Genomic DNA, 25,671 nt, shown 5'->3' on the forward strand with positions numbered 1-25,671 from the left:
TCGCTTTACTCGAAATATCGTTTTATTAGAAATTTCTTCCGGTCCCGACCCAAACGCATGCATTTTAGGTCGCATTACTCGAAGTGTATGAAGAGCTTGACCCGCTTAAAGCGAAGTGGCGAGCGGAGGCATCGCCTTGGCGAGCGGAGGCATCGCCGCCGCGGCGGCGACCCTTTTGCACATGCAGTGTCAAATTAATACAGCCGACGAATTAGTCTCAGTCAGGCACAGAACAGGCCACAAAAGTACCAAACCTACGACCGATGATCTGCCTAGTAACGAGTACCAAGCAAGTGCCGAGTGCCCCCAGCTGTTTACAGCGGATGTGGACAAAAGCGCGCCCGAACCGGTCGCAATTGCGTCAATGGTGTCCCCCGTGATAGAATCCAAACGAAAATAAAATTTTCGTGACGCTTTGTGATGCCAGACAACCGTGGTCTCTTGCATGTCGAAAAGTGGCCAAAAGACCGCGGGCAGACTTGCGACATAGCATTCCATGGGGTGAGCTCGGTGAGCAAAATTTTCCGCTTTAAAGAACATTTCTGGCGTTGAAACGTGCGAAAAAGCACAAAAGAAGTGTCCCTCCGATTATGAGTCCATTGACGCTTGCGAGTAGCGAGCGAGGTGAGCTTTCGGCAACGAACTTTCCGGCAACGAACTTTCGGCCAGAGCAGACGAAACTCTAGAAAGTGCGCGAAAACATCATTCCCGAGAGTTTTCGCTTCAAACGAGAAGGCGACCCACAGGTCGCGCTTGCAAGTGTGAACAACGGTGTTGTCGAGCGTCGCAAGCGACTGCTGGTCGCACGCCCTTTGCCGGGTTCGACGCGAGGAGCTACATTAACAAATCGGGAAGACGACTTTGGGGAAGCCGGTCTAGAAATCTGCTTGCCGTTCGTCATAATCGGCCTACAGCGCAATAAAACACCGCCCCTAGCTTCGTTGCACTTTTGACGGTGGAAATAGATCGATAACTTGCCGAAAACACAAAAAATCCGAGCGTTGCCAGCGGCGAGTCAGGCTGTCATCATGGTGGGTCTATGCAACCACGGTGTTTCCCTGGCGATTTTCTCGAGCCGGTCATGCTGAATTAGCACAGTGTCATCGACAACGGTGCGCCGAAAAACTCTCGCCGAAAAACTCAATTGCAAACTTCACAGCTGTACACATCGGGGAAAAAACTGCCCAGTAATTATGTGAAGCCCCTATTGCAAAATCGTTCAGTTTTCACAATCGCGCTGCGTACCTACAATGGGCAGCTAATCGTTTCTTGAGCACAACAAGCACAACCTCAGACTCGAGCCACGGCATTTCCGAGACCCCCCCCCCCCCCCCCCCCCCCCCCTTCATGAAAGCGGCCGCTGCCTTCGAAATACCCCGAAATACCCCCATAAAAGCGGCCACTGCCTTCGCGATTCAAAATACTCCGAAGGTTGAATGCATGGGTGGAGACCGCGGCCTCGTGCAGTGCTTGGTCAGGTTAGAGCAAGTGTTGCACGCGCCAGGTAAGAACTTGAAACAGCCAAAGCTCACTGCCTTTTTTGCACCTGAATGAAGTTTTGCTTCACTGAATACATTGTATTTTTGACTTCCTCGCCGTTGCGGCGCAATTAAAGCTCGACTGCTTTAGATTTTCTCGGGTGGTCGTTTATATTGAATTACCGCTTATAAAGAATTTTTTTGCCATCCTGCTGACTTCGTTATAACGAGGGACTACTGTAGTTATAACATTAATAGACCGGAAGTGGGCAGAGTGGGCAAGAGAACACTCGCGGTTTAATGACATCCTAGTCGAAATCAAGAAATGGGCTTGGGCAGGGCATGTAATGAGAAGGAAAGATAACCACTGGTCCTTAAGGGTAATGAAGTGGATTCCAAGAAAAAGCAAGCGTAGCAGGGGGCTGCAGGAAGTTAGGCAGGCGGATGAGATTAAGAAGTTTGTAGGCATAGGGTGGGAGCAGTTGGCACAGGACAAGGTTAATTGGAGGCATTTGCTCTGAAGTGGGCGTAGCCAGGCTGATGATGATGATGATTCTTTAGTTTCTTGAAATGAGATCTCAAGTTGTATCAAGCGTTTGATGACATGCCATCAAGCATTGGCTTCAAACTGGACACGCGTTTGAACTTTGGCTGACAGGTGAAAGTGGCCATGTGATGTTAAGTTTGGACTGTTAAGTGATGTTAGTTTGTTGTCATGAAGACGACAATTTCCAAAGCACAGCTTGAGAGGCGTTTTGGACTGAATTGTGCATGGATGAATGTGAATGAAGACGATTATTTCCAAGGCATAGTGCTAGATGCAGGCAACTTAACATATGGAGGGAAAGGCTGCGTGGATGGCCAAGTAGTCTAGAGCAGTGGCCAGTGAAGCTTATGTGTTCACATAATCATTTTAGTGCTCACGCATTAATTAATGTAAGTGAACTTATCTTTCCAATGTTAACTCAAGCCCCAGCAGAGAAACATTTCGCAGTTGCATTGATAACCTGACTGCAGCAGCAGCCGCCACCATCTCCGCCATGGCTTGCTTTACGCTGCTCCGCGTGCGGTGAGGAGAGTGGGGGAGGCAGGGGGGAGGGAGGCGTTAGCATCTTCGTGCATATCCCATCTATTGGACTGCCCAGCTATTGTTGCCCTAAAAAACGAACTCTTTGCCCCGTGTTGCCGCCGCACTCTGCTGTTCCCGCTTCTGGCATGCGTCAGCTGTTGGTGCCTGTTGGTGCATCAGTGTTTGTCCCATGCCTTCTTTACTGCATCCTGTTGTTTTGTGCAGCTTTGAGCATGAGCTATTGCAGTGCAACTTGGTGCTATATTACGAAAGTGAAAACTGCAGATACTGCTGTGTCTACCACGTAAAGCTGATGGTGCTGGAGCATGATGCGTTGTCAATTGCGTTCACTTGTTGTGACTGCAGACATTCCTATTATGGTAATTCTAGTTTGTGTGTTGCAAAACCGAGAAACTTCGTAATATCGAGGTTTCCCTGTTTGCTGTCCCCTCACCTCATTCATTTCACTTCTTCATACTGCCTGCTATCCTTTATTTCCGCTGCCCCAGCTCAGGTGCCGCCGCCACAGTGATGGCAGATGCCGAGGTTAGCAAAAAATCTTTTAACTTCCATTTTTGTTATTTTTTTTAATAAACACTTACTACTACTACTACTACATATCGAGGAATTCAGTTACAGGGAGGTTCGTTACATCCAGGTTTACCTGCAGCTACTATCGCTTAGTGCTTCAGGTTATCATTTGCTTTGAATGTTTTTCTCATTTCTCTGTTCTTTCATAGACTCGTTAGGCTCTAGCCGTAGTGGCTGTTGGAATCGCACGATGATGGCCTGACTAAATTCTCTGGACTAATTGCTGACAGACTTTTCAAGAATCAAATGTGGTATTGGTATTAAACAGACAGGTTCTTTGTATGATTTTATCCAGTACCTTGAAAAGCCAAAGTTGAGTGAAACATGTCGGGGTACTTGCCACGGCAGCTCAGTGACAATTTGTTCCCTGCTTCTGAGCATGATGTCATGCCTTTGGTAATCGGCAATTGTAGCCGCATTCTGTAGGAGACAAAATGCAAAAAGATGCCTTTATGTTGAGCTTTCAGTGAATTTTAAAAAACCTCAGCTGGTTGAATTTAATTTGGAGCCCTCTGTAGCATCAAAACCCTGCAGTTTAAGTATAACGTTTAAAGTTGAAAATCCATACATATAATTCTTCACCGTCTCGAAGTCTGAGTCCTCTGTAAGCTTATCCCGTTTGTTTTCCAGGGCTGCCACTGCTGATGGCCAATATAGCAGCAGTGCTACGCCCTTACCCCAGGCGGCCCGACAAGTGGAGGCCGTACATTGAAGAAGTTCGTGTGAGGGGTCGTGCACGACACGGATCCGGCAGCAGCTTTGACTCGGCTCTGGAGCTCATCATCAGCAACTTGGACCAGGAACAGCTGGAGTGCTTCCAAAGCTTCGCCCTCTTCCTTGAAGATGTTGACATTCCGAGCTTGGTGAGTGTGACTGGCCGCTTTTTTGACATAGTTCCAAGTACCACATCTAATGAAAGCTGAGGTTGTAGTGACTGTATGCTTTCACACATGGTGATGAAGCAACTAGCTTGTTATCTTCGCTCTTCGGCCTGTCATGTTGCAGTTATTCTCATTTTGACCTTGCTTTAGCCACCGCAGAGAAGTAAAATTGCTTGGGTTGGGACAGAGAAAACATGTAGTAGCAGCTTTGCCAGACCCATAAAGTGTGGCAAAGAGAAGGCAAATAATTTGAGGTGCGAAAGTTCTTGGCTGCTCATTACATTGTGCAGGTTCTGTGTTGCACACCGTCACATGCACAAAAGGGTCTATATTTTGGCCTCAAGAAGTACTTTGGTTTGGGGTAGTTGGTTCATAGCTAAGGTTGATTCTGAAGACGGTACAAAAGGAACAAGCCTTTCTTGTCCTTGCCTCTTTTGTGCAGCCTTCAGAATCAACCTTAGATATTTTGACATCAGTCTCCCACTGAGACCATTCCTTCAGCACATGCAGTGTTCGCTGAAGAAGCACAAGTGATGGTAGCGCACATTGCTTTCTGAGTGTTGGCATGACAACTGCTCTTGCTTCCGTTGGCTTTGCAAGTTTGTAGTTGTGTTAAATTTTATGAACATTTTCATTTACACTAATGAGATGTAGCACAGTTGCAGCAACTTCTCATTTCTCACAAACTGTCACAGCTGTCCACTAGTCAGTGGCAAGAGTTCTCATGAATATTCAAGTTATAATACCAGCTCTGTTCTTAACTAAGTGAGAGATGCTGATAAAAACGTTTCTAAGCCAAGTCAGCAATCCTTGTTTATTTGTTCTTATATGGCTTTCTTTGCTTTCCATGTGTGGTGTGACTCTGTTACCACTTTATCCTCTGAGACCTAAACGCTCTGGTGGCTGCTTGCAGGTGTTTGAGCTGCTGTGGGACATGGATGCAGTCAGCGTGGAGCATGTCATGACAGGCCTTGTGCAGAAGTCTCTAGTGCGTATGGAGCCCGTGCACGACTCCTACATGTATGGGATTCATGACGTCTACCTCAGCTTTCTCAAGAGGAAAGCAACATCACTTCAGGTCTGTAGAGCCTGTTTACTCATCTCTACTGCCTATTATTTTTTTCTTCTTGCTATTTTTCGATTTAACTTCAAGTTTGATGGCACTATGTTCACTGTCACTGAAGGGGCATTGAACAAAATTCTGAAAATATGAGGAAGGGCCACATTTGCATTCATAAGGTATACAGTCATCATTCCGGTTATTTTTATGTGCATGGCTGCATTTTTGACTTTTTGTGAGCAGCTGCCGGGCTGTATTCAGAGCACTCCTTGCTACAAGCTGGCGGAAATGACGTCATGCCTGCCCTCAGTGGCACGGTTGACATGCTGGGTGGTAGTACACAGTGCACGATTCCCCCTCGTGTGTCATGTTTTTGAGCGATGAGCGTTGTGGAATGCGAAATATAAGTGAGATGGCACAAGCGTGGAGATGACTACTCAGATGCTTTATGATCTATCTGGTTAGCGACCACGTCAGCAATGTGCCGCAATCCCCCTACGTGGTGCCAATGGAACCAGGACTTAAGTGTGGTATCATACTTGGAAGCCGGATGAGTGAAAGCAAAGCCAGGCGAAGCATCGAAGCTTGTTCCATGCTCGCTCCTCTGCATAACAAAAATTGGAGGAGACACTTAAGGGTCGCATTAGGGGTATGACACGATAGCATTAATGCGTTAATTCCCATATATGCAGAAGGTCATTCTCTACATCCATGGATCCCTGGGAGTCCTCATACCACAGCTGGTGTAGTGATGCAGCGGTTAAGCGATGTGCCACTGCCCTGCACTGGCAGGTGCTGCCTGCCATTGCTGGAGCTTGTGAGACCCTGATTACTCTTCTCAAGCAACCTCTTGCGAAAAATTGTCGATATAACACTACCTGCTGCGGGGGTCAGTTTGCTCACAATCCGGTGGACAGGTTGTGATGACATCGCAAGGTCACATGACCTAGGATGATGTGACAAGGTCACGTGACTGGCCCATTTTTTTTTACCATGGTGGGTTGCGGGAGGCCAAACAAAATCTTGTGCCCCAGGTTGGCCATAGGGTGGCCACCCTACCTCAGCTGATTTTTTGCACACAAGGTGGATGCTGCTCGATATTCTGCAGAAAGGGCAGAAAGGGAGTCTTAACAGGCAACCGGCTGCTCAATTTCTCCAGCCTCAGTTGTGTTACCGTGCTGTGCATGCATAATCACTCATTTGTGCTATATTGCCGGATATCTTCCGCTGTGCGTAAGTCCAGAGACGTCGGCGAGTCGGCCACACATGTGCTGGAGGTGGCACATCAGCTTAAAGCAATTGAAGGACATGGTAGCTGTGGTTGGTACGGGTCCTCGCGTAGACCAACTTCACAATGCTGCGCATTACGCTGCTGCGAGTGAAGCTGCACTGCTGGCATGGGCCAGCACAAGGCATGAGGAGATGCGTGCGGGCTACATCTATTCATCATGGAGTGCAAGCTTCAGTGGAACGATTCTCAGCAGAGTCCTGCGTATTTCAATGAGGGAAAACTCCCGATAGTTCGAACAAGTCGGCATCCGCAACGGTTAATTCGAACTAGGAGCCATTGGCTGACACCGCTCCTCGTAGGTAGAAGATGATCCATAGTGAGTAAAACACTCTCCAAATTTACCGGAGATGTAAAACAATGGAAAAGAAAAAAGAGCTGAGTGCTCGGGACTCACGGAACTCGCATTCCGGTGCATGCCGGGGCAGGTTTTCGTTGCCGGAGCGCTCGCCCACACCGTTCCAGGTTTTCGTTGTGCCAGTGTCGCTGGGTTGTGATCACGTGGTGTAAACAACATAGTATGACGGTTCGGGCGATGCCGGCTTTTGTTGGAGCCCTTGAGGGATGCTGATATAATTAAGGCTGCATGCTCCCAACAGACGTCACAGGGCTCACGTGCGGTGAGAACAGCCGACAGTGATGAGCCCGATGGCGGTGACTAGACTATAATACTGCCAAGCACACATGAAGTAGCGTCGGCTCTTGATGTTGCAGCACGCCACTTCTCTGTCAGTGAGAACTCTGACGTTGCGCAGGAGCTTTGGGCAAGCTGCAGATGATGCTGATGCAGTCTCGGCAGAAGAAATGCAAGCAAATGCACTTCGCCGATTACTTTTAATTTTGACAACCTTACCCCATAAATAAACACGTTTTGGAGCATAAATAGCGTCATATATTCCAGCACTAAAGCTTGCTGCTCACACGAATGCATTCCAGTACTTGTTACTGGCGCATAACTGGCTGATCAATTTATTTCATTTCCTACAAGGACCGGATGAATTTAATTCTCAGAATATGCTCGCCACAAACGTATAGTAGCGACTAGCTCGCGATAACGAGTCTAGATGTGAGTGCTTTGGGTTCTGCCCACGTGGCGGGGGCTTTAACCACTCATTCTAGCGCCCATTCGATAATTCGAAATTTGCTTAATTTGAACAATTTTCTGGTCCCCTTCGAGTTCAAGTTAACGAGCTTTTACTGTATGGGAAGGGTTGTTAAAATTAAAAGTAATCAGTGGTATGCATTTGCTTGCGTTGCCGAGACTCCATCAGCATCGTCAGCAGTTTGCCCAAGAGCTCCAGCGCAGCGTCCAAGTTCTCGCTGGCAGAGAAGTAGCGTACTGCAACATCAAGTGACGGCGCTACTTCACATGCACTTGGCAGTTGCATAGGCTCGTCTCCGCAGCCGGACTCATCACTGTCGACTGTGCTGACCACACTTAGCCCTGTGTTGTCTGCTGACAGCATGTAGCCTCTATTATATCGGCATCACTCAAGGGCACCAACGTGAGGCCCGTGTACTGTGCGATGTCAGTGCAAGGTAAATAACCCCAGGTGGTCGAAATTTCCGGAGCCCTTCACTACGGTGTCTCTCATAGCCTGAGTCGCTTTGGGACGTTAAACCCCCATAAGCCAAACCAAGGGCTCCAACGTCTCCACACTGCTGTCCACGTAGCTCGCGGTACCAACAATACGCATCACTGTGGCACCCGAACCGCCATACTGCGTTGTGTACACGACGTGATCGCGACCCAGCGATCGTGGCACAAGGAAAACCTGGAACGGCTTGCATGCTCCGCCAGCCCCGTGTGCTCGGCTATTTTCCTTTCCATTATTTTACATCTGTAGTAAATTTTCAGCGCGTTGTATTTGCTATGGGTCAACTTCTACGAGGAATGGTGTCAGCCAGGGACTCCTAGTTAGAATTAACCGTAGCGGATGCCGCCTTGTTCGGATTATCAGGAGTTTTCCCCCATTGAAATAGTCAGGGCTGTGCCGGGACCCGATCATCAGTTCGAATTAACCGTAAGTTCGAATTAACGAGCTATTGCTGTAGCAGCAGAGCATGTGTGTTATGTATTCCTATGCCGAGACCTCGAGAATAAGAAAATGGTGGTATTCTTCAAAGCGAAGATGCACGCCAGCATCAAAATGCTTTGCAGTCCTGGCTTTCTCATCATGGTACTTACAGTAACTGGCATTTATCCTCTCATCTAATTTGAGCTGTTGAAAGATAAAAATAAGAACATATTGCCGGGTTAAAAGTAGGTTTCCAGCTGCACCGCAACTATGAAAGCCAACACAGTGGAGCTTTTTTCTCGGGCATGTTGGCAGTTTTGTATTCCTGGCCTATCGTCTTTGACATCCGTTTCGGGCAACCCTGCTGCAGGCGCAGTGCATTTCCCGTTGTCAAGTTCTTGCTTTCGCATCGGAGGTTTATTGCATCTCATACGCTTGTTGGCAACATGCTGCTGAAGGCCACGTTTGGGGATCCAGCTGCCATGTTGTCGTCTGTGCACCGTGACACGTATCTTTGTCATGGTGGCACTTTAAAGTCCTCCAGCCTCAACCGCTGGCTTGTTTGCTTGGAAACTGCGCACAGAACTTGCATGTTGCAATAACTTTTGTCTCATACAGTAAAAGCTCAATAATTCAGCTCGGTTAATTTGAACTTAGTTTAATTCGAACTGACGCCCGGGTCACGGCATAGCACTGTGTATTTCAATGGGGGAAAACTCCCGATAATTTGAACAAGTTGGCATCCGCCACGGTTAATTCAAACTAGGAGCCCCTGGCTGACACCGCTCCTCGTAGATAGAAGATGACCCATAGTGAGTACAAGGCACTGCGAATTTACTACAGATGTAAAATAATGGAAAGGAAAATAGCCGAGCACACGAGGCTCTTGGAGCGTGCATGTAAAAGCAGGTTTTCATTTCTGGAGCACTCGCCCATGCCGCCGATGCTTCGGCGGAAGCCATTCCAAGCTTTCCTTGTGCCACGGTCGCTGGGTAGCGATCACGTGGTATACACAACGCAATATGGCGGTTCGGGCGCCACAGTGATGCGTATTGTTGGTACCGCGAGCTATGTGGACAGCAGTGTGGAGATGTTGGAGCCCTTGAGTGGCGCCGTTATAATTGAGGCTACGTGCTGTCAGCAGAGGACACAGAGCTCACATGCGGTGAGCACAGCCGACAGTGTACTGTGGTGACTGTGGTGACGAGCCTATGCCACCGCCAAGTGCATGTGAAGTAGCGTCGGCGCTCGATGTTGCAGTACGGTACTTCTCTGCCAGTGAGAACTTGGACGCTGCGCTTGAGCTCTTTGGCAAACTGCTGACGATGCTGATGGAGTCTCGGCAACGCAAGTGAATGCACACCACTGGTTACATTTAATTTTGACAACCCTTCCTTGTATATAAACATGTTTTGGAGCATAAATAGCGTCCTGTATTCCAGCATTAAAGCTCGCTGCTCACGCGAATGCATTCCAGTACTTGTTTCTGGCGCGTAACTGGCCGATCAATTTCTTTCATTTGCCAATAGAAACGCATGAATTTAATTCTCGGAATTGCCCACCACAAACGTGTAGTTGTAGCACCTAACTCGCGATAACGTGTCTATAGTCGGATACAATTTATGCCTGCAGCAAAGCTCTGCCCACATTGAGGACCGCAGCACAGAACTCCTCCAGGACAAGAAAGTAGTCCGTTGTTAGAACTTTGCTCCTCACCTTGAGAAGAAGCTACCTAATCGAAACTAAAACCATGGTTAATTTTTTTTTTTTGTGGCGCAAGGGCATTTGTGGTCAAAGAGCGGCATGGCACAAGGTATTTTCGACTACTCATGGTGGGTTCAAAGACCCATTTTCCAAGCATTTCACCCCAAGGAAGCCAAGCACCAGGCTAGGGGAAAGCTTGTACCCATTGTATCACCGGTGGGTTCCCGTCAGCACTGGGGATAGAACCCTGCGCCTCCCTCATGCGAGGCTGATGCTCAACCGCTAGGCCACAGTTGGGGTCTCGAAAGGAAAAAGTTATGAGCTCTAGAATTTTGATACCTGGCTCGTTTAATGAAGTCAGACATTAAAAAGCTGATTTCTTTTACTTTTGTGACTAGCTAGCGGAGCCAAACAGTATATCGTGGACCGTGGCCCAGTGTTAACAACTGCTGTTTTTTTTTAAGTTGTATCCTACTATAGATGTGACCACTTCGGATTCTGCCCGCACGGCGGGACGCAGTGACCGCTCATTCTAGCGTCCATTCGATAATTCGAACTTCGCTTTATTCGAACAATTTTCCAGGCGCCTTCAAGTTCGAATTAACGAGCTTTTACTGTACAAGTTTTGCAATACATACCTGGTTCGGCTGCATATGATGCAAGCCCGGAATCATCTGCACCTTTGCAAACTACAAATGACGCCACCACCACGCCTTGGCAGCTTTCAGTCCCGCGATCTCAGCACAGACAATTCTGGGCTGAAGGCGGTGACGACGGTTAGTCGTCACCACAGCTTCCCCGCAGTTCATTGGTGCAAGAGGATGAAGTATCGAAGAAAGAGGTAGAGATCCCGGCTACCTCTGCCATTGCCGTTGATGAACTTGATGTGTTGTGAAGTTGGTTTTTTCCGCGCTGAATACAACGCGAAGCCGGACTGAATATTGCAAGCACTGTAAAGAGAGCTTTTCAGACCTTGTGCCAAGAAATGCTGATCGAAAATTTTTTGTAAGGAAATTATCAATAAATGCCTTGGTATCTCATTGAGCAGTTGCATTTTTCATTATCAGGTGATTTGGATCATTCGTCTTTCTCGCATTTAAATAAAATGTATCAACGAGGTTTTGCTGTAATTGGTCACTGATTGTTTTGGGGGTTGATATTTTTCATTGTTTGTTGTGAAGCCCGTGGGCCGTTTTCGGTTATACTAGAATATCTGATATGGGTCCCATTTGAACCCAACTTATTTTTGGAAATGTGGCGGAGTGCGTGAAGGTTGCTTCACTTCCGCCACCGGTTGGCCCGGTATTGCACTACCTCCGGGATCGGCCTGGGGCATTATAGCGCGCGTCTTTCCTATCCTATCTTTAAGCTCTCCTACTTTCTGCACGTGGTAGCGATTGTGGCTCAGCTTGAGCCAGTGGGCAGGCCTGTGCAATTTCCTTTTCATTTTTCCTGGCAACAACAAAAGAAGTAGTTTGTTGTTTCCATTAGTATAGATAATACTGGTGGGCTGGTTAAAAACTATGGTGAGGCAAAAACTAAACTTCTAGTCTTTGTGAAGATGTGTAGAAATTGCAGCATTCTGCAAGAGCTTGAATGAAAGTGGCTGAATCCATCACTAAGAATTTTAGGCCTAAAATTCAAATGAGTGTTGTGAAAACCACTTGTTTTGTGCTACTAGGAGCTCCACCGGCAGTTTGTAGAAAAGTTGCTGAGGCGCTGGGAGCCCTGGGAAATGCCATGTGGCCGCGGCTACCTCTACTGGTACCTGGGCTACCACCTGGATGAAGCAGGGATGGGCCAAAAGTTCCGGGAGATCTTCCTTGACCTCCGCTTTGTCGAGCGCAAAGTTCGGTGCAACTACCCCAGTGACCTTGTCAGTGACCTCCAGCGCTACGAGCGCCACTTCCATTGTGACCCACAGGCAAGGCTGCTTTTATTCTGCATCAGAGTTGTTGTGCTCTCCTTGTTCTCTTTTACTTCTCACTGGCCTATACCTCTGAAGATGTGTGCTAGCAAGATTTTCTGAAGGGCACCGAAGTAGTTATGGCTGTATGTTGCAGACCATGGTGTATCAACGAGCTTTTATTTCGTCATAAGATACAAAACTGCACGGGAGTCTTAGGGAATTTAAAATTTGTGCATTTGTTTTCAGTTTTGAAATTTAACGAAGTCATGCTGTGGGTATCGCTTGGTATCTGTGCTTGCAGGGGCCGAGCTACTTGTGTATGTGCAGTTATGAACCTTTGGCTGTATACATTTGGGGTCTTCTTTAGGTATTTGAACACACAACCACGGCACTTTCTAGTGATCATGCCATGAACTGCCAAGTGAGGAGGACCGGAGGGACTGAGACCTGTTGACTGGCCTCTGTCACTGTCATATGCGTGCAGAATAGGTAAAGTAGAAAGAGGGGAAAAGATACAATGCTTGTAGCAGCCAAAGCGACTATAGTGACTGCATACAAGCTATTGTTTTGAATCCAGTTTCAGTAGAGTAGAACCTCAATATGGGGTGGGGGGGGGGGGGGGGGGTGCCGCCTTGGTGGCTCAGTGGTTGTGGCACTATGCTGCTGACCCGAAAGACGTGGGTTCGACACCGGCCTCTGTGGGCGAATTTCGATGAAGGTGAAATTCTAGAGGTACGTTAAGGAACCCCAGGTGGTCGAAATTTCCAGAGCCCTTCACTACGGCATCCCTCATAGCCTAAATTGATTTGGGACATTAAACCCTCGTAAACCAAACGAAACCAAACCAGAACCTCAATGATACGAATTCCGCGGGACCCGAAAAACAAGTGCTGGAATGTATTCGTGTGAGCAGCAAGCTTTAGCGCTGGAATATATGATGCTATTTATGCTTCAAAACATGTTTATTTACAAAGGGTTGTCAAAATCAAAAGTATTAAGCGAAGTGCATTTGCTTGCGTTTCTTCTGCTGAGACTCCATCAGCATCATCTGCAGCTTGCCCAAAGCTTCTGCACAACATCAAAGTTTTTATTGACAGAGAAGTGGCGTGCTGCAACATCGAGTGCCGACGCTACTTCACGTGCACTTGGCAGTGGCATAGGCTCGTCACCGCCGTCGGACTAGTAATCACTGTTGGCTGTTCTCACTGCACGTGAGCCCTGCGATGTCTGCTGGGAGCATGCAGCCTCAAATATATCGGCTTCACTCAAGGGCTCCAACATCTCCACACTGCTGTCCATGTAGCTGGCGCTCACGGCACCAACAAAAGCCGTCATCACCCGAACCCTGAACCGCCTACCACCATACTGCGTTGTTTACACCACGTGATAGCGACTCAGTGACCGCGGCACAACGAAAACATCAGCGGGCGCGGGCGAGCAGCGAAAATCTGCTACGGCATGCATCGGAACGTGGGCTCCGTGAGCCTCGTGCACTCGGCTTTTTTTCTTTTCCATCGTGTTTACATCTCTGGTAAATTTGGAGCGAGTTTCACTTGCTAAGCTATCTACGAGGAGCGGATGCCAAATTGTTCGAATTATCGGGAGTTTTCCCCCATTGAAATATACGGGGCTGTGCCGGGACCCGGGCATCAGTTCGAATTAACGAGCTTTTACTGTAATACTTGTTTGCACCTCCTTAGGTTCGATTTCGCTGGTATGCCCAGCCTGAAAAGCATAAAATTGTGCCGCAGTTTCATCGCTCATGCTGCCGACGCTTACGGTCAAACATCATCAAAGTCGTTGAGAGTTTCTGCCATCGATAGCGTAGGTCACCCGCTGCTTCATCGATGTCGGGTGACGACAGTTCATTTGTTCCATCAATCGAACCTTCAATGATCCTTAACCCTTAAGTCGCATCATTGTCGTCTACGGTGACAAAGTCATATGAAGAAGCTGTGTGCAGCGTCTCGCAGCCTTCAATGACCAAATCCTCGTCGGACTCTTCGCCAATCGGTGGTGTGACCAGTGCCGTCGTAAATCCACATTTGCGAAAACTGTTCGTGATTGTGTTTGTGGTCACACTGTCTCAAGACATGGCCAGAAAATGAAGTGCATCTAGGAGACTAATCGGCAAATTCTCATCTTTGCAATCAATCTTCACGAGAAGTTGCCTCACTAAAAGCCCCTTAAAGTAAAGTTTTACGTTACGGGTTATTTCGGTGTCCACTGGCTGTAGGCGACTTATCATGTCCGCAGGCAGGAACATGAAGGTGACATTGTTTTTTGATGTCACTTGCTTGGGGTGGGCGGAGCACTGATCGACGAAATTTTTCTGTTCTTTGATTTCCGATCTAAGCTGATCAGAAACTCTCAGAACAAATCCGTGGTAATCCAAGCTTTCATATTTGCTTTATATAAAAGCAAGGTGAATGTCCAGCCGATCGAAAGCATCTTGTTTGCTTAGCCTTACTCATGATGGTGAGCTGCATTTTTTCTATTCCGTCAGCATTGCAGCAAAAAAGTACAGAAATTCTTTCCTTACTTTTCTGTCCGCCCTGGCTAGCCAGGGCCTTTGCATAAACTCTTGTCAGGTTGCAGGTTGAAGCTGGCACCTGCCTCATACGTGTTAAAAATATCGCACGGTGCATACCCCGAAATCAGCACCGGCAATAAATTAATCCAGCCATCAATAATCGGCTCATCCACTTTCTTGCCTTCTCCGCAAATGGTTTTATAAACAAGCCCGTGCCGTCCTTTGAAGCGGCGCAGCCAACCTCTGCAACCTTGCCGTCGATGACACTGACTGCCCTCACCTCACGAAGCCACGGTAGCTGAACCTCTTCTAGCTCCATGTGCGTAGCCATCTTCGCTTGCTTCGCATTGATGCTATAGTGCTGGACATTCTTCAACATAACGTCCCACTGCTCAACAATAATGCAGTGTTGACAGCGCTAGGCCTAGCTCATTCGCCAAGTTGACACATTTTTCTTTCAGTTTTCGTTTCTCCTCAAAAGAACTGTCCACTTCCGAGACATGTTGGCATTGAAAGTTCTGGCCTTCAGGATGCACTTAGCTAGAGCTCATCAGGCACTCAGAGTTGATATTGCACCTCATGAAACGTTCGAGGCTGCAGTATATGAAGGAATGTATCGGCGGGAGCAGTGGGAGGGTGGCGGCAGCAGCAGCAAGCTCCGGCAGTTTTCAAGACTCCTTTTCAATAGGCCAATCAGCAACTGGGTGACGTCGCCACCCAACTCGCCTTGACTGACGTGAAAGGACATGGAGAGAGAGTGTAGCTGGTGCTGCAGGAGTTGGGGGAGGGGAGGGGGATGCTCTGCTCTCCGAGACCAGCAGCACGGGTGGTTGCTCATGCGTTTGTATCATCCACTCTGGCTAGAAAAAATTGGCAGTGGCTTAGCTCAGATAGGTCAGGATATGCGGAGCGAGAGCTACGTACGCACACTTAGCCCTTCGTGCTTCATTCTTATGCTGATGGGCCTCTTCACGCCAAGCAACGATTTCGGGCTCGTCCGAAGCAGCTTCTCTTAGCTGACAAAGGTGCCACGCGCTGTACACGCGCTCACCGTCAGCTTCTTCACCCATGGAGCACCTCACTGGCAATGTGCATAACCTCAGTGCTTTAATACGTCAAGCTCCATAGCCAGGCGCAACTGCAACACCAGTGAAACGCATAGCTGGTTGCCATGGTAACAGCGCATGCTCGGTAGTGAGGCGTGACGTCACGCCTCACTACTGCGCATGCGCCGTAATCTCTATGTAATGTGGTCAACTAGTGACATCGTTGAGATTTCATCTGCACTTGCGATGATATCTGTTGCTCAAACCAGCGTCCTCGAAGCGATGATGCACTGCTCTCTTTCCATCATTCTTTACTTTACTAATCAACTCATTTTTTCTTTGAGGAAAGGAAACGTTTTTGAGGAAAGCAAAGGGCCTAGTAGCTCTCAGATCTCAACATAGGTGGACACCTCAACCCCGCGAAAAAAAACGTGTTTTGAGGTGCCAGGTGGCGATCAGGCAAAAAGAGACGCTGGTGGTGCTCGGATTGAAGGATGTTGAAGTTCGCCGTCTCCCCTCCTGAAGGATGCGCTGCCAAGATGTCGGGTCCCTGTCTTGTCATTAACACCGGGACAAATCTGTTGGAGGTGGGATCGATCCCATGCCCCACATCTTAACTGTTAGCCGGAGCTCCAGCCCTATACCTGTCGAGATGCCAGTTCACAATGCCAGCCACCAGCTTCGAGGCTTACCACCCGAGCCTTCACTATAAGGTGTGTCCACGGAACAACTCGGCATCACCCCAACGCCTGGCACGACCACCCCATAGCCTGGCGCAACCGCCCCCTACTTCACGCTCCAGAATCCCCGCATCCACTCCTGCGCCTGTCGAACTCGCAACCCCCGACACGGACGATGACATCAGTTTCCTTGGGGCGTTTCATTCTTCTGATTTGTGAACCCAGCAGCATGCCGATCCAGTGTTGAGACCCCTCATCAATTATTTAGGTCAACCAGCCACCGTTCCTAAATGTTTTTCTTGGCACCTGTCGTCGTTTTCCCTGAAACGAGGCGTGCTTTATAAGAAGAACCCTGGTTCCAGTTCGGGAGCTTACCTCCTCGTTGTCCCCACAACTATTTGAGAGGAAATCCTTTCTGCGTGCCAACACGAACCAACCTCTAGCCATTTGGAATACTCTCACACACTTCCCAGAATGCGCCAGCTGTTCTACTGGCCCAAACTTGCCACTGTTGTTAAACGCTATGTCCAGAGCTGTCTGCAATGTCAGCGCCGTAAGGCCCCGGCCTCCAAGCCTCCGGCACTCCTCCAACCTATTGCACCACCACGTGCCCCGTTCGATCAGCTTGGCATGGACCTTCTGGGCCCTTTCCCTTTGTCCTCAGGTGGCAACCGGTACATCATTGCCACTGACTACCTCACTTGATACGCTGATACTTCATAGCACAGCATCCAAGGTTGCGGATTTCTTCATGAATCAGATCGTACTCCGCCATGGCGCCCCGACCTGTGTCGTTACCGACAGAGGGGGACCACCTTTACTTCCCAGATGATGGCCAAAATTTTTCAACTCAGCGGTATGACCCATTGTAAAACTACTGCTTACCACCCGCAGGCAAATGGGCTGACAGAGCGGCTTAATAAGACCATGGCGGACATGCTGTCGATCTATGTCGATGTCCAATACAGGACTTTTGACATGATCCTACCGTACATGACATTCGCCTATAATACAGCAGTTTAAGAAACGACCCGTTTCACACCATTCCGCCTCCTCTACGGCAGGAAGGTTCAGTCGATGCTTGACACAATGCTCCATTGCACATCTGATGACCAAATTTCTGCTGACGCTGAGCAGTTTGCCCAGGAGGTCAAGCATGCTCGTCAGCTAGCACGAATTCACATCGCACAGCAACAAGATAGACTCTCGCCGGTACAACCTCCGGCACAGACAAGTCTTCTACAATGCCGGTGACCAGTTTTGGATGTGGATACCTGTTCGACGGCAAGGCGTGTCCGAAAAACTCATTTGTTGCTATTTCGATCCTTATAAAGTCTTGCGGCACGTCAGAGACGTTAATTATGAGGTACTCCCGGACGAGGCACTTCCAGGAGAAAACGTCGACTACCCCATGCAGAGGTCATCCATGTTTTACGCATGAAGCCGTATTTTGCGCGGTAACCCCCCCCAGCTTCTTCGAAGCTTTCTTGTGTGCTTATGTGTGCTTGTATGCACACGTTCTTTTCTAGGAAGGGAGGAATGCCAGATGGCACTCAGGCAAAAAGACATTGGCGCTGGTGGCACTCGGATTGAAGGACATTGAAGTTTGCCGTCTCCCCTCCTGAAGGATGTGCTACCAAGCTGTCGGGTCCCTGTCTTGTCACCAACACCGTGAAAGAGGAAAGGAATTGACGCCAAGCAACGATTTCGGAGTCGTCCAGAGCAGCTTCTCGTAGCCGACGAAGATGCCATGCACAGTGCATGCGCTCACCGTCGGCTTCTTCACCCATGGAACACCTCACTAGCAATGTGCATACCCTCAGGGCTTTTATACGTCAAGCTCCATAGCTAGGCGCAACTGCAACACCGGCAGAACAGCGCAGCTGGTTGCCATAATAATGGCGCATGCGTGGTAGTGAGGCGTGACGTCACACATCGGCGCAGCGGTGGAGACCGGCGCAGCGAAGCGCCGAACACCCGTGGAACTGCGCAGCTGATTGCCATATGGTAACGGCACATGCGCAGTTCTGGCTCTGGCTGATCACACGAAATGCGGCTCTGGCTTGCGTAGTGTAGCTCTCGCTACAAAACTGTTTGTATAATATCCTGAATCGTAACATATTCTGTACGATATAGACCGTCAGAGAAACTTTCGAAATTCGACTTGACCGTAATTGTATCAATCATTGAAATTCTGCCGTAGTGTGAGTGTTACAGTGCATGTGTGTTGTCGTGTAGAATGCACAGTGATGCTCAAGTTACTGTTAACATGCGGTAAAAAAAAAATCATGTCCTCATTTTTCTAAACATTAATGCATAATATCACTGAAATTTAACAACTTAGCTAATGTACAATAATAGTCTCAGACTGGGCTAGTTGGCATCAATGTCCTGGTTTGTTTTACCCTTGGTCTTGTCAACGTTTCTTCAAATGTCCAGGAGCATACTTCTGAACAGTTTACCCTGCTAGTAATAGTGCTGCAAATACAGAGAGTACCGCGAGAGTGCTAGTTACTAGTGCTGTACATTAGTTGGCACCAACCTTTTCGTTCAAATCTGGATGGAGAGAGGAATGCTATACTTAGAAAAAAAATTCTAAGGATTATAAAACAGATTAGTCACGTGCTATTTATTTACCCTGTCGCAATGCCGCCTGGCCGTGTGGTAGAGACAAGGTGCTGCAGGAAGGATCGAGCTAGGTGACAGTTACTGTGCCCTTTGTTGTCTCTCATTTGAGGCTTCACACCAGTTACTGAGTGGTGACTACTAGAGTACATCTGATTATCTCGAAATAGACTTCCCTAAGGCTCCTGGTGCTGCCAGGATATTTTCTATTGAGCTAGAGAATGGAGTTTCAGTGGCTACTAGCCTGAGTCATGATCATTATGACACTTTCTGGCAGGAATGACATTGCTTGCTGCTTGAACTCTGGAAATCAAAGATCCCCTTAGTTCTTGGGAATATATCACCTGCTTCTGGTTAAAGACGCTTGCTTCATCTTGTGGTAGTTCAGAAGATGTGAGAAAGCTAAGTAGACCTCTGTGGCTTTTATTTTTTTTTTTTAGGTGAGCTCCATTGACCTTCTGTTGGACATGCTTCTTTGACATGCATGGTTAGGAGACACTCAGGCTCTGTTTTGCACATCCAGGTTGCCAAGGAGAGGCAGGACATGCTGAGGTTCCTTCAGCCCAATGCACATTTGCTGTCCAACCGCGACAACAGTGTGATTCAGCTGGCACTGAGCCAACCACGAGGCTCCACCGTGCATCACAAGGCCCTGGCCCTAGCCAAGCAGCGGGCTCGGGAAGGCTATGAGACACCATACTTTGTGTGGACGTAAGGCTTTCGGCTTGTTTCTTACTATTTGTTTGCTTATGCTTGGGGAAGTGAAAGAAAATGTTGGAAATGCAAACTGCTATCCAAAAGTATAGTGGCAAAACTGTGCTGAGTGGTGGAGATGACACACGTTTAGGCATGTGCGAATATTCTGTAATTTCGAATATTCAGTCAAATTGTAAATTATTCGATATTCGATTTGAACCGAATGTTTGGTATTCGAGTTCTCGGAGTATTCGTCTCGAGCGAACAACGTTTCTGGAAACCTTGCTGCTGGTGGTTTCGCATACTTCCTCTGGTATGGTACCGCGTCATGCGCGCTACCAAAGCCCCCACTCCGCATCTCGTGCATGCGGTCCCGCGCCTATGTTGGAGCCGGTCCGCGCATGCTCCCTCCTAGCAACAGACTTGAGCAGGCGGAAGGGTGGCACCCAGATCTGCATCTTCTGGGTGTATGCGGCCGCACAACTGACGGTGCGCAAAGCGTCGTAACCCGCATGGCCACGTGCGTGAATAGAGAGCTTTAGCATAGCTATCCCGATGCGCTTTGCGCGCCTCCAGTGTGCAAGCGCTGGTTGGCACCGACAAGACAAGCGTGCAACAGCTAGCCAGTGCCTGGCGCCTTGTGGCGTCCTCAGGGCAATTTGCACATGCGAAGTGGCTCCCCGTGGAAACGGATCGCGCTATGTTAAATGTCTTTAATTGGAGGTTGCGCAGCTCCCTTGACTTCCTCGGAACAAGTCTGAACTGACTGCAGCTCAAGCAGCCACTCGTCCGTGGGAAATTCACTAAATGGGCATGCACGAAGGGGAGCTAGCACGAGACATGTGGATATGGGTGTCCGCACATGGGGTGGCGCTGGGCATGCGCATGTTCCTGTATATGCTCATGCAGGGAGCAGAATTGCGTGACTTTTCCCCGTGCCACTCGTAACACTCTTCGTGGAACGGCGATCACATGATACCGCTGATATCAAATGTTGCTACAGTAAAGGCTCGTTTATTCGAACTTGAAGGGGACCGGAAAATTGTTCGAATTAAGTGAAGTTCGAATTATCGAATGGGCACTAGAATGAACTGCACCCCACTGCGCGGGCTGAATCCGAAGCAGTCACGTCTAGACTCATTATCACGACCTACAAGTTTGTGGCGGGCGATTCTGAGAATTGAACTAATGTGGTCCTAATGGCAAATGAAAAAAATTGATTGGCTAGTTATGCACCAGAAACAAGTACTAGAATGCATGAGCAGCGAGCTTTAGTGCTGGAATATAGAACGCTATTTATGCTCCAAAACATGTTTATTTACGAGGAAGGGTTGCCAAAATTGAAAGTAATTAGTGATGTGCATTTGCTTGCATTTCTTCTGCCGAGACTCCATCAGCATCGTTTGCAGCTTGCCCAAGAGCTCCAGCGCAACGTCCGAGTTCTCACTTCATATGCACTTGGCAGTGGCATAGGCTCGTCGCCGCAGTCAGATGCCACAGGGCTCACCGCACGTGAGCCCTGTGGCGTCTGCTGACAGCATGCAGCCGCAATTATATAGGCGTCTCTCAAGGGCTCCAACGTCTCAACACTACTGTCCATGTGGCTCGCGGCACCAACCAAAGGGATGACGGTGGCGCGCGAACCGCCATAATTAGGGTGCCTCAATGCCAGCACCGGCATTCAGCCTGGTGCCATCCTTTGACTGCCCCCACGCTGCTTCTTTCTCGCTGTGCCACCATTTTGAATCACTGTGGGCGGGCGCAGTTGCTCGGTGCACGCAGCTGAGCTTGCGTTGTTCCAGGCACAGTGGCTGCAAATGACTCGCTGGTGGTTCTGCTTGTTTGAGAGTGTTCGACTGCATGACTGACGAGCTTGTCAAGTCCACAGAGCCATCATGATGGCTTGTTGCGTGCCAATGTGCTCCCGGTCAGTGCTTTAAGGCCTGCATTGTTTTCGCTTCCCATGGGACTCAGAGCAGTAGTGAAGCTGCAGCAGTAATGAAGCTCAATTTTTAAGTAGCAGTTATTTTTTCAAAAACCTAATCTATCACCAAACCAATTTTGCAGGCAAAATAGGAATTGCACGCATAAGCATCCTTAAAAATTGCAGTTCTTTTAAACTAAACCGTTTGTGGTCGGTTCTTTTTCACAAAGCATGACTTTTCAAAGTCGGTCACTTTTATTTCGGATTTAAAATTTTAATAAAAAATTACTGCTGTTACTTAATGACCTCAAGTTCACCCTTTTTGTGTAGGTTTATGTGGATGGTTTATTAATGAGTACAGATGGGCTTGAATAAAATAAATACAATGTAAAATTATATGCAGAAATCGGTTTCACAAACTGAGGAATCGCAGCAGAGCAACCGGTGCGCATGTTCATGGCGCAAGCGAAGTTGAAGAGCACTAGCTCGGTGTTTGTGCGCCTGTCCGAAAAATGAAACGAGTGAAAAACTTGCAGTAATTCTTTATCCTATTGCCAATGAGGGGCAATCGGTTTTCATGGGCCTCAAGAAAGAAAACGCAGGTGGAGTGGGAACATTGTTGTACGGTGGCATCGTTTTTATATACCAGTGCCCGTCTGTAAACAGATCTAGTTGCACCCATGTGAGCAATAAACAGGCGAGCAACTCGCAGTTACACTTTGAGAGATTAAAAAGCAGGCAGACATTAGCCTTTGCGAACACAACAAACGGAAACAGCCCGCACAACGAAAGCAAAACCAACTGCAGCGCGCGAGTGGCTGACAACGTGTGGCTGTTATCAAAGCGCAGGATTTGAAGAACCAAAAACTACGTAGAAATAGAAAGAACAAAATTTCTACCAGTCGCACGGAGCGGAAGCACCTGCTGGGCAGCGGATCTTTAAAATACAGTAATCCCTCGTTATAATGAAATCTCTTTACTCGAAATATCGCTTTGTTCGAAATTTCTTCCGGTCCTGACCCAAACGCATACATTTTAAGCCACATTACTCGAAGAGCTTGGCCCGCTTAGAGCAAAGGGGCGAGCGGAGGCATCACCACCGCCGCGGCGACCCTTTTGCTCATGCAGTGACAAATTAATACCGCCGACGAATTAGTCTCAGGCAGGCACAACACAGGCCATAAAAGTACCAAACCTACGACCGATGACCTGTCTAGTAACGAGTACCAGGTGAGTGCCCCCAGCTTTTTACAGCGGATGCGAACGGAAGCGCGCCCGAATCGGTCTCAGTCGCATCGCTGGTGTCCCCCGTGATAGAATCCAAACGAAAATAAAATTTTCGTGGCGCTTTGCGATGCCAGAATACCGCGGTCTCTTGGATGCTGAAAAATGGCCAAAAGACCGCAGGCAGACTTGCGCCATAGCATTCCAAGGGGGGTGGTCGGTGAGCAAAATTTTACCGCTCTAAAGAACATTTCTGGCGTTGAAACATGCAAAAAAGCACAAAAGAAGTGTCCCTCCGATTATGAGCCCATGAACGCTTGTGAGTCGCGAGCGAGGTGAGCTTTTGGCAACAAACTGAGTTGCTCCCTGGCTGCTGTAGTCGTCGCTAAGCCTAACCGTTTCACATCGGCCAGAGCAGACGAAACTCTCGAAAGCACGTAAACAACTTCATTCCCGAGAGTTTTCGCTTCAAACGAGAAGACGACCCGCAGGTCACGTTTCCAAGTGTGGACAACGGTGTTGTCGAGCTGCTGCCTGGTCGCACGCCCTTTGCTGCGTTCGACGGGAGGAGCTACGTTAACAAATCGGGAAGACGACTTTGGGGAAGCCGGTCTAGAAATTTGCTTGCCGCTCGTCATAGTCAGCCTGCATCACAATAAAACACTGCCCCTAGCTTCGATGCAATCTTGACGGTGCAAACCGACCGATAACTTGCCGAAAACACGAAAAATCCGAGCGTCGCCAGCGGCGAGTCAGGCTGTCAACATGGCAGGCCACCGCAACCACGGTGTTTTCCCGGCGATTTTCTCGAGCCGGTCATGCTTGGTTCGTGCCATCCGACTAGACAAATGGTCTAAATGCATGGTAGGGTGATTGAATTTTGTTCCTACACATCTGTCAACGGCGCCGATGTGATGCTGCGCGAGCACTGACTCTTGAACCGTAGAATTAGCACAGTGTCGTCGACAGCAGTGCACCGAAAAACTCAATTGCAAACTTCACAGCCGTACACATCGGGAAAAAAAACTGCCCAGTAATCATGCGAAGCCCCTATTGCAAAATCATTCAGTTTTCACGATCGTGCTGCGTACCTACAATGAGCAGCTAATCGTTTCCTGAGCACAACAAACACAACCTCAGACTCAGCAATGGCATTTCTGTGACCCCCCTCCCGCCTCCCGCATGAAAGCTGCCACTGCCTTCGCGATTCGAAATACCCCGAAGGTTGAATGCATGGGCAGCAACCGCGGCCTCGTGCAATGCTTGATCAGATTAGAGCAGGGGTTGCACACGCCCGGTAAGAACTTGAAACAGCCAAAGCTCACTGCCTTTTTTGCACCTGAATAAAGTGTTGCTTCACTGAGCCAATTGTATTTTGACTTCCTCACCGTTGCAGCGCAATTAAACCTCTACTGCTTTAGATTTTCTCGGATGGTCGCTTATATCGAATTACCACTTATAACGAATTTTTTCGCCATCCCGCTGACTTCGTTTTAACGAGGGATTACTGTAATAGCGTTTTTTCAAACCACAGATGGCACACATAATTGTTCAACCTCGACCACTCGGGGCCCTAAAATTAAGTCGTACAAGAAAACCGGGAATGCCTTGCGCCGAAGCATCAGCGGCATGGGCGAGGGCTCCAGCAACGAAAACCTGCTTCGACATGCACGCTCCGCCTGCCTTGTGTGCTCGGCTATTTTACTTTTCATTAATTTACACCTCTAGTAAATCTGCAGCACATTGTACTCGCTATGGGCCTTCTTTTACCTATGAGGAGTGGTGTCATCCAAGGGCTCCTACTTCGAATTAATCGTAGCGGATGCCGACTTGTTCGAATTATCGGGAGTTTTCCCCCATTGAAATACACAACGCTGTGCCGGGACCTGGCCGTTAGTTCGAATTAACGAGCTTTTACTGTATTCGGTTCGGCTCATACCCAGTGAGTTGGAGGGAGCCAGGCACCCCCAGCTTGAGCACAGCCTTCTTTGTTATTTGACGGAGGGCATATTGTATAGTCACTACGGGGAGAAGGAAGGAGTCAGCCGCTGCCATCTTGAGCGCAGTCTGCTTTGTTATCCCACTGAGGAGCTATTGTATAGCTACCACAGGGAGGAGGAGAGGTGCCTGCAAACTGCCTTCTTGTTTGGGAGAAGTGGCTTGGGAACATAATAGTTTGCCCTTTGCACAACTTTACTCCCTGTGGGATGATGTACGGAAGCACTATGCAAGCGATGCGTACGCCTATAGCAGGTGTCATGAAGTCACTGCTTAAAAGTAACAGCTGCGCAGTGACGCAGCAGCAATTAAAAGCAATAGTTGGAGGCTCCAGATATGGGCCTCACACTCCACAGTTACGTCGGCACCGCATCTAGGTCGGCTCCCCCATTTTCGGATGGCCATTTTTGCAGAAAGTCGACGCAGCTTCAATGAGTGTTGCAAAGTTCAATGCACTGTTAGTTTTTTTTCATGCAGTGGCCTTGTGTATTAAAAAAATGCAAGCTTTTTAAGATGCCTATTTTACCGTTTAACCTTTTTCGTGTGCCAGAAGTATTCAAAACATTCACTTCATAATTATTTGAAGAAAATTACTATTCGTTTGCTTTGCTGCTTACCTCTTTCCTTACCGTTTTGCTGATTGCATGTGGGCTGAAGAAATGACGGATGTCTGCTGGCTTGTTGTCTTCTCAGGAACGTGCCTGACAACTGGTCCCAGGCTGCAGTCAGGATGAAGACTCTGCGGGGTGGGGTGAACCATGCAGAATTCAGCCCGGATGACAGTGTGATTGCCTCAGCTGGCGAGGACAGTTTTGTCAGGGTGAGGGCTTACACCTGAAATAACATCATGCTGAATTTAATTGTGCACAATAGAGCGTTGCTCTCCTGAGTATTGGTCAGTGTCTTTTAGCATTTCCATTCTGATCTGGATCAAGTTGTTTGCATGC

At 48.4% G+C, this 25,671-nt stretch overlaps 1 protein-coding gene across 3 annotated transcripts in view; it reads left to right on the top strand.

Moving 5' to 3' along the window:
• The window catches only part of LOC144128779 (apoptotic protease-activating factor 1-like), a 101,627-nt gene that overhangs the window by 30,411 nt on the left and 45,545 nt on the right, over positions 1–25,671 (top strand). For all 3 annotated transcript variants that reach the window (XM_077662471.1, XM_077662472.1, XM_077662473.1), the window contains exons 6-10: positions 3,769–4,001; positions 4,933–5,097; positions 11,771–12,013; positions 19,406–19,593; positions 25,418–25,544. In XM_077662471.1, the coding sequence (XP_077518597.1) occupies positions 3,769–4,001; positions 4,933–5,097; positions 11,771–12,013; positions 19,406–19,593; positions 25,418–25,544 (956 nt within the window). The remainder of the gene's footprint in view (positions 1–3,768; positions 4,002–4,932; positions 5,098–11,770; positions 12,014–19,405; positions 19,594–25,417; positions 25,545–25,671) is intronic.

Source organism: Amblyomma americanum, chromosome 4 (assembly GCF_052857255.1).
Source record: "Amblyomma americanum isolate KBUSLIRL-KWMA chromosome 4, ASM5285725v1, whole genome shotgun sequence".
In the NCBI taxonomy this organism is placed as follows: Eukaryota; Metazoa; Arthropoda; class Arachnida; order Ixodida; family Ixodidae; genus Amblyomma; species Amblyomma americanum.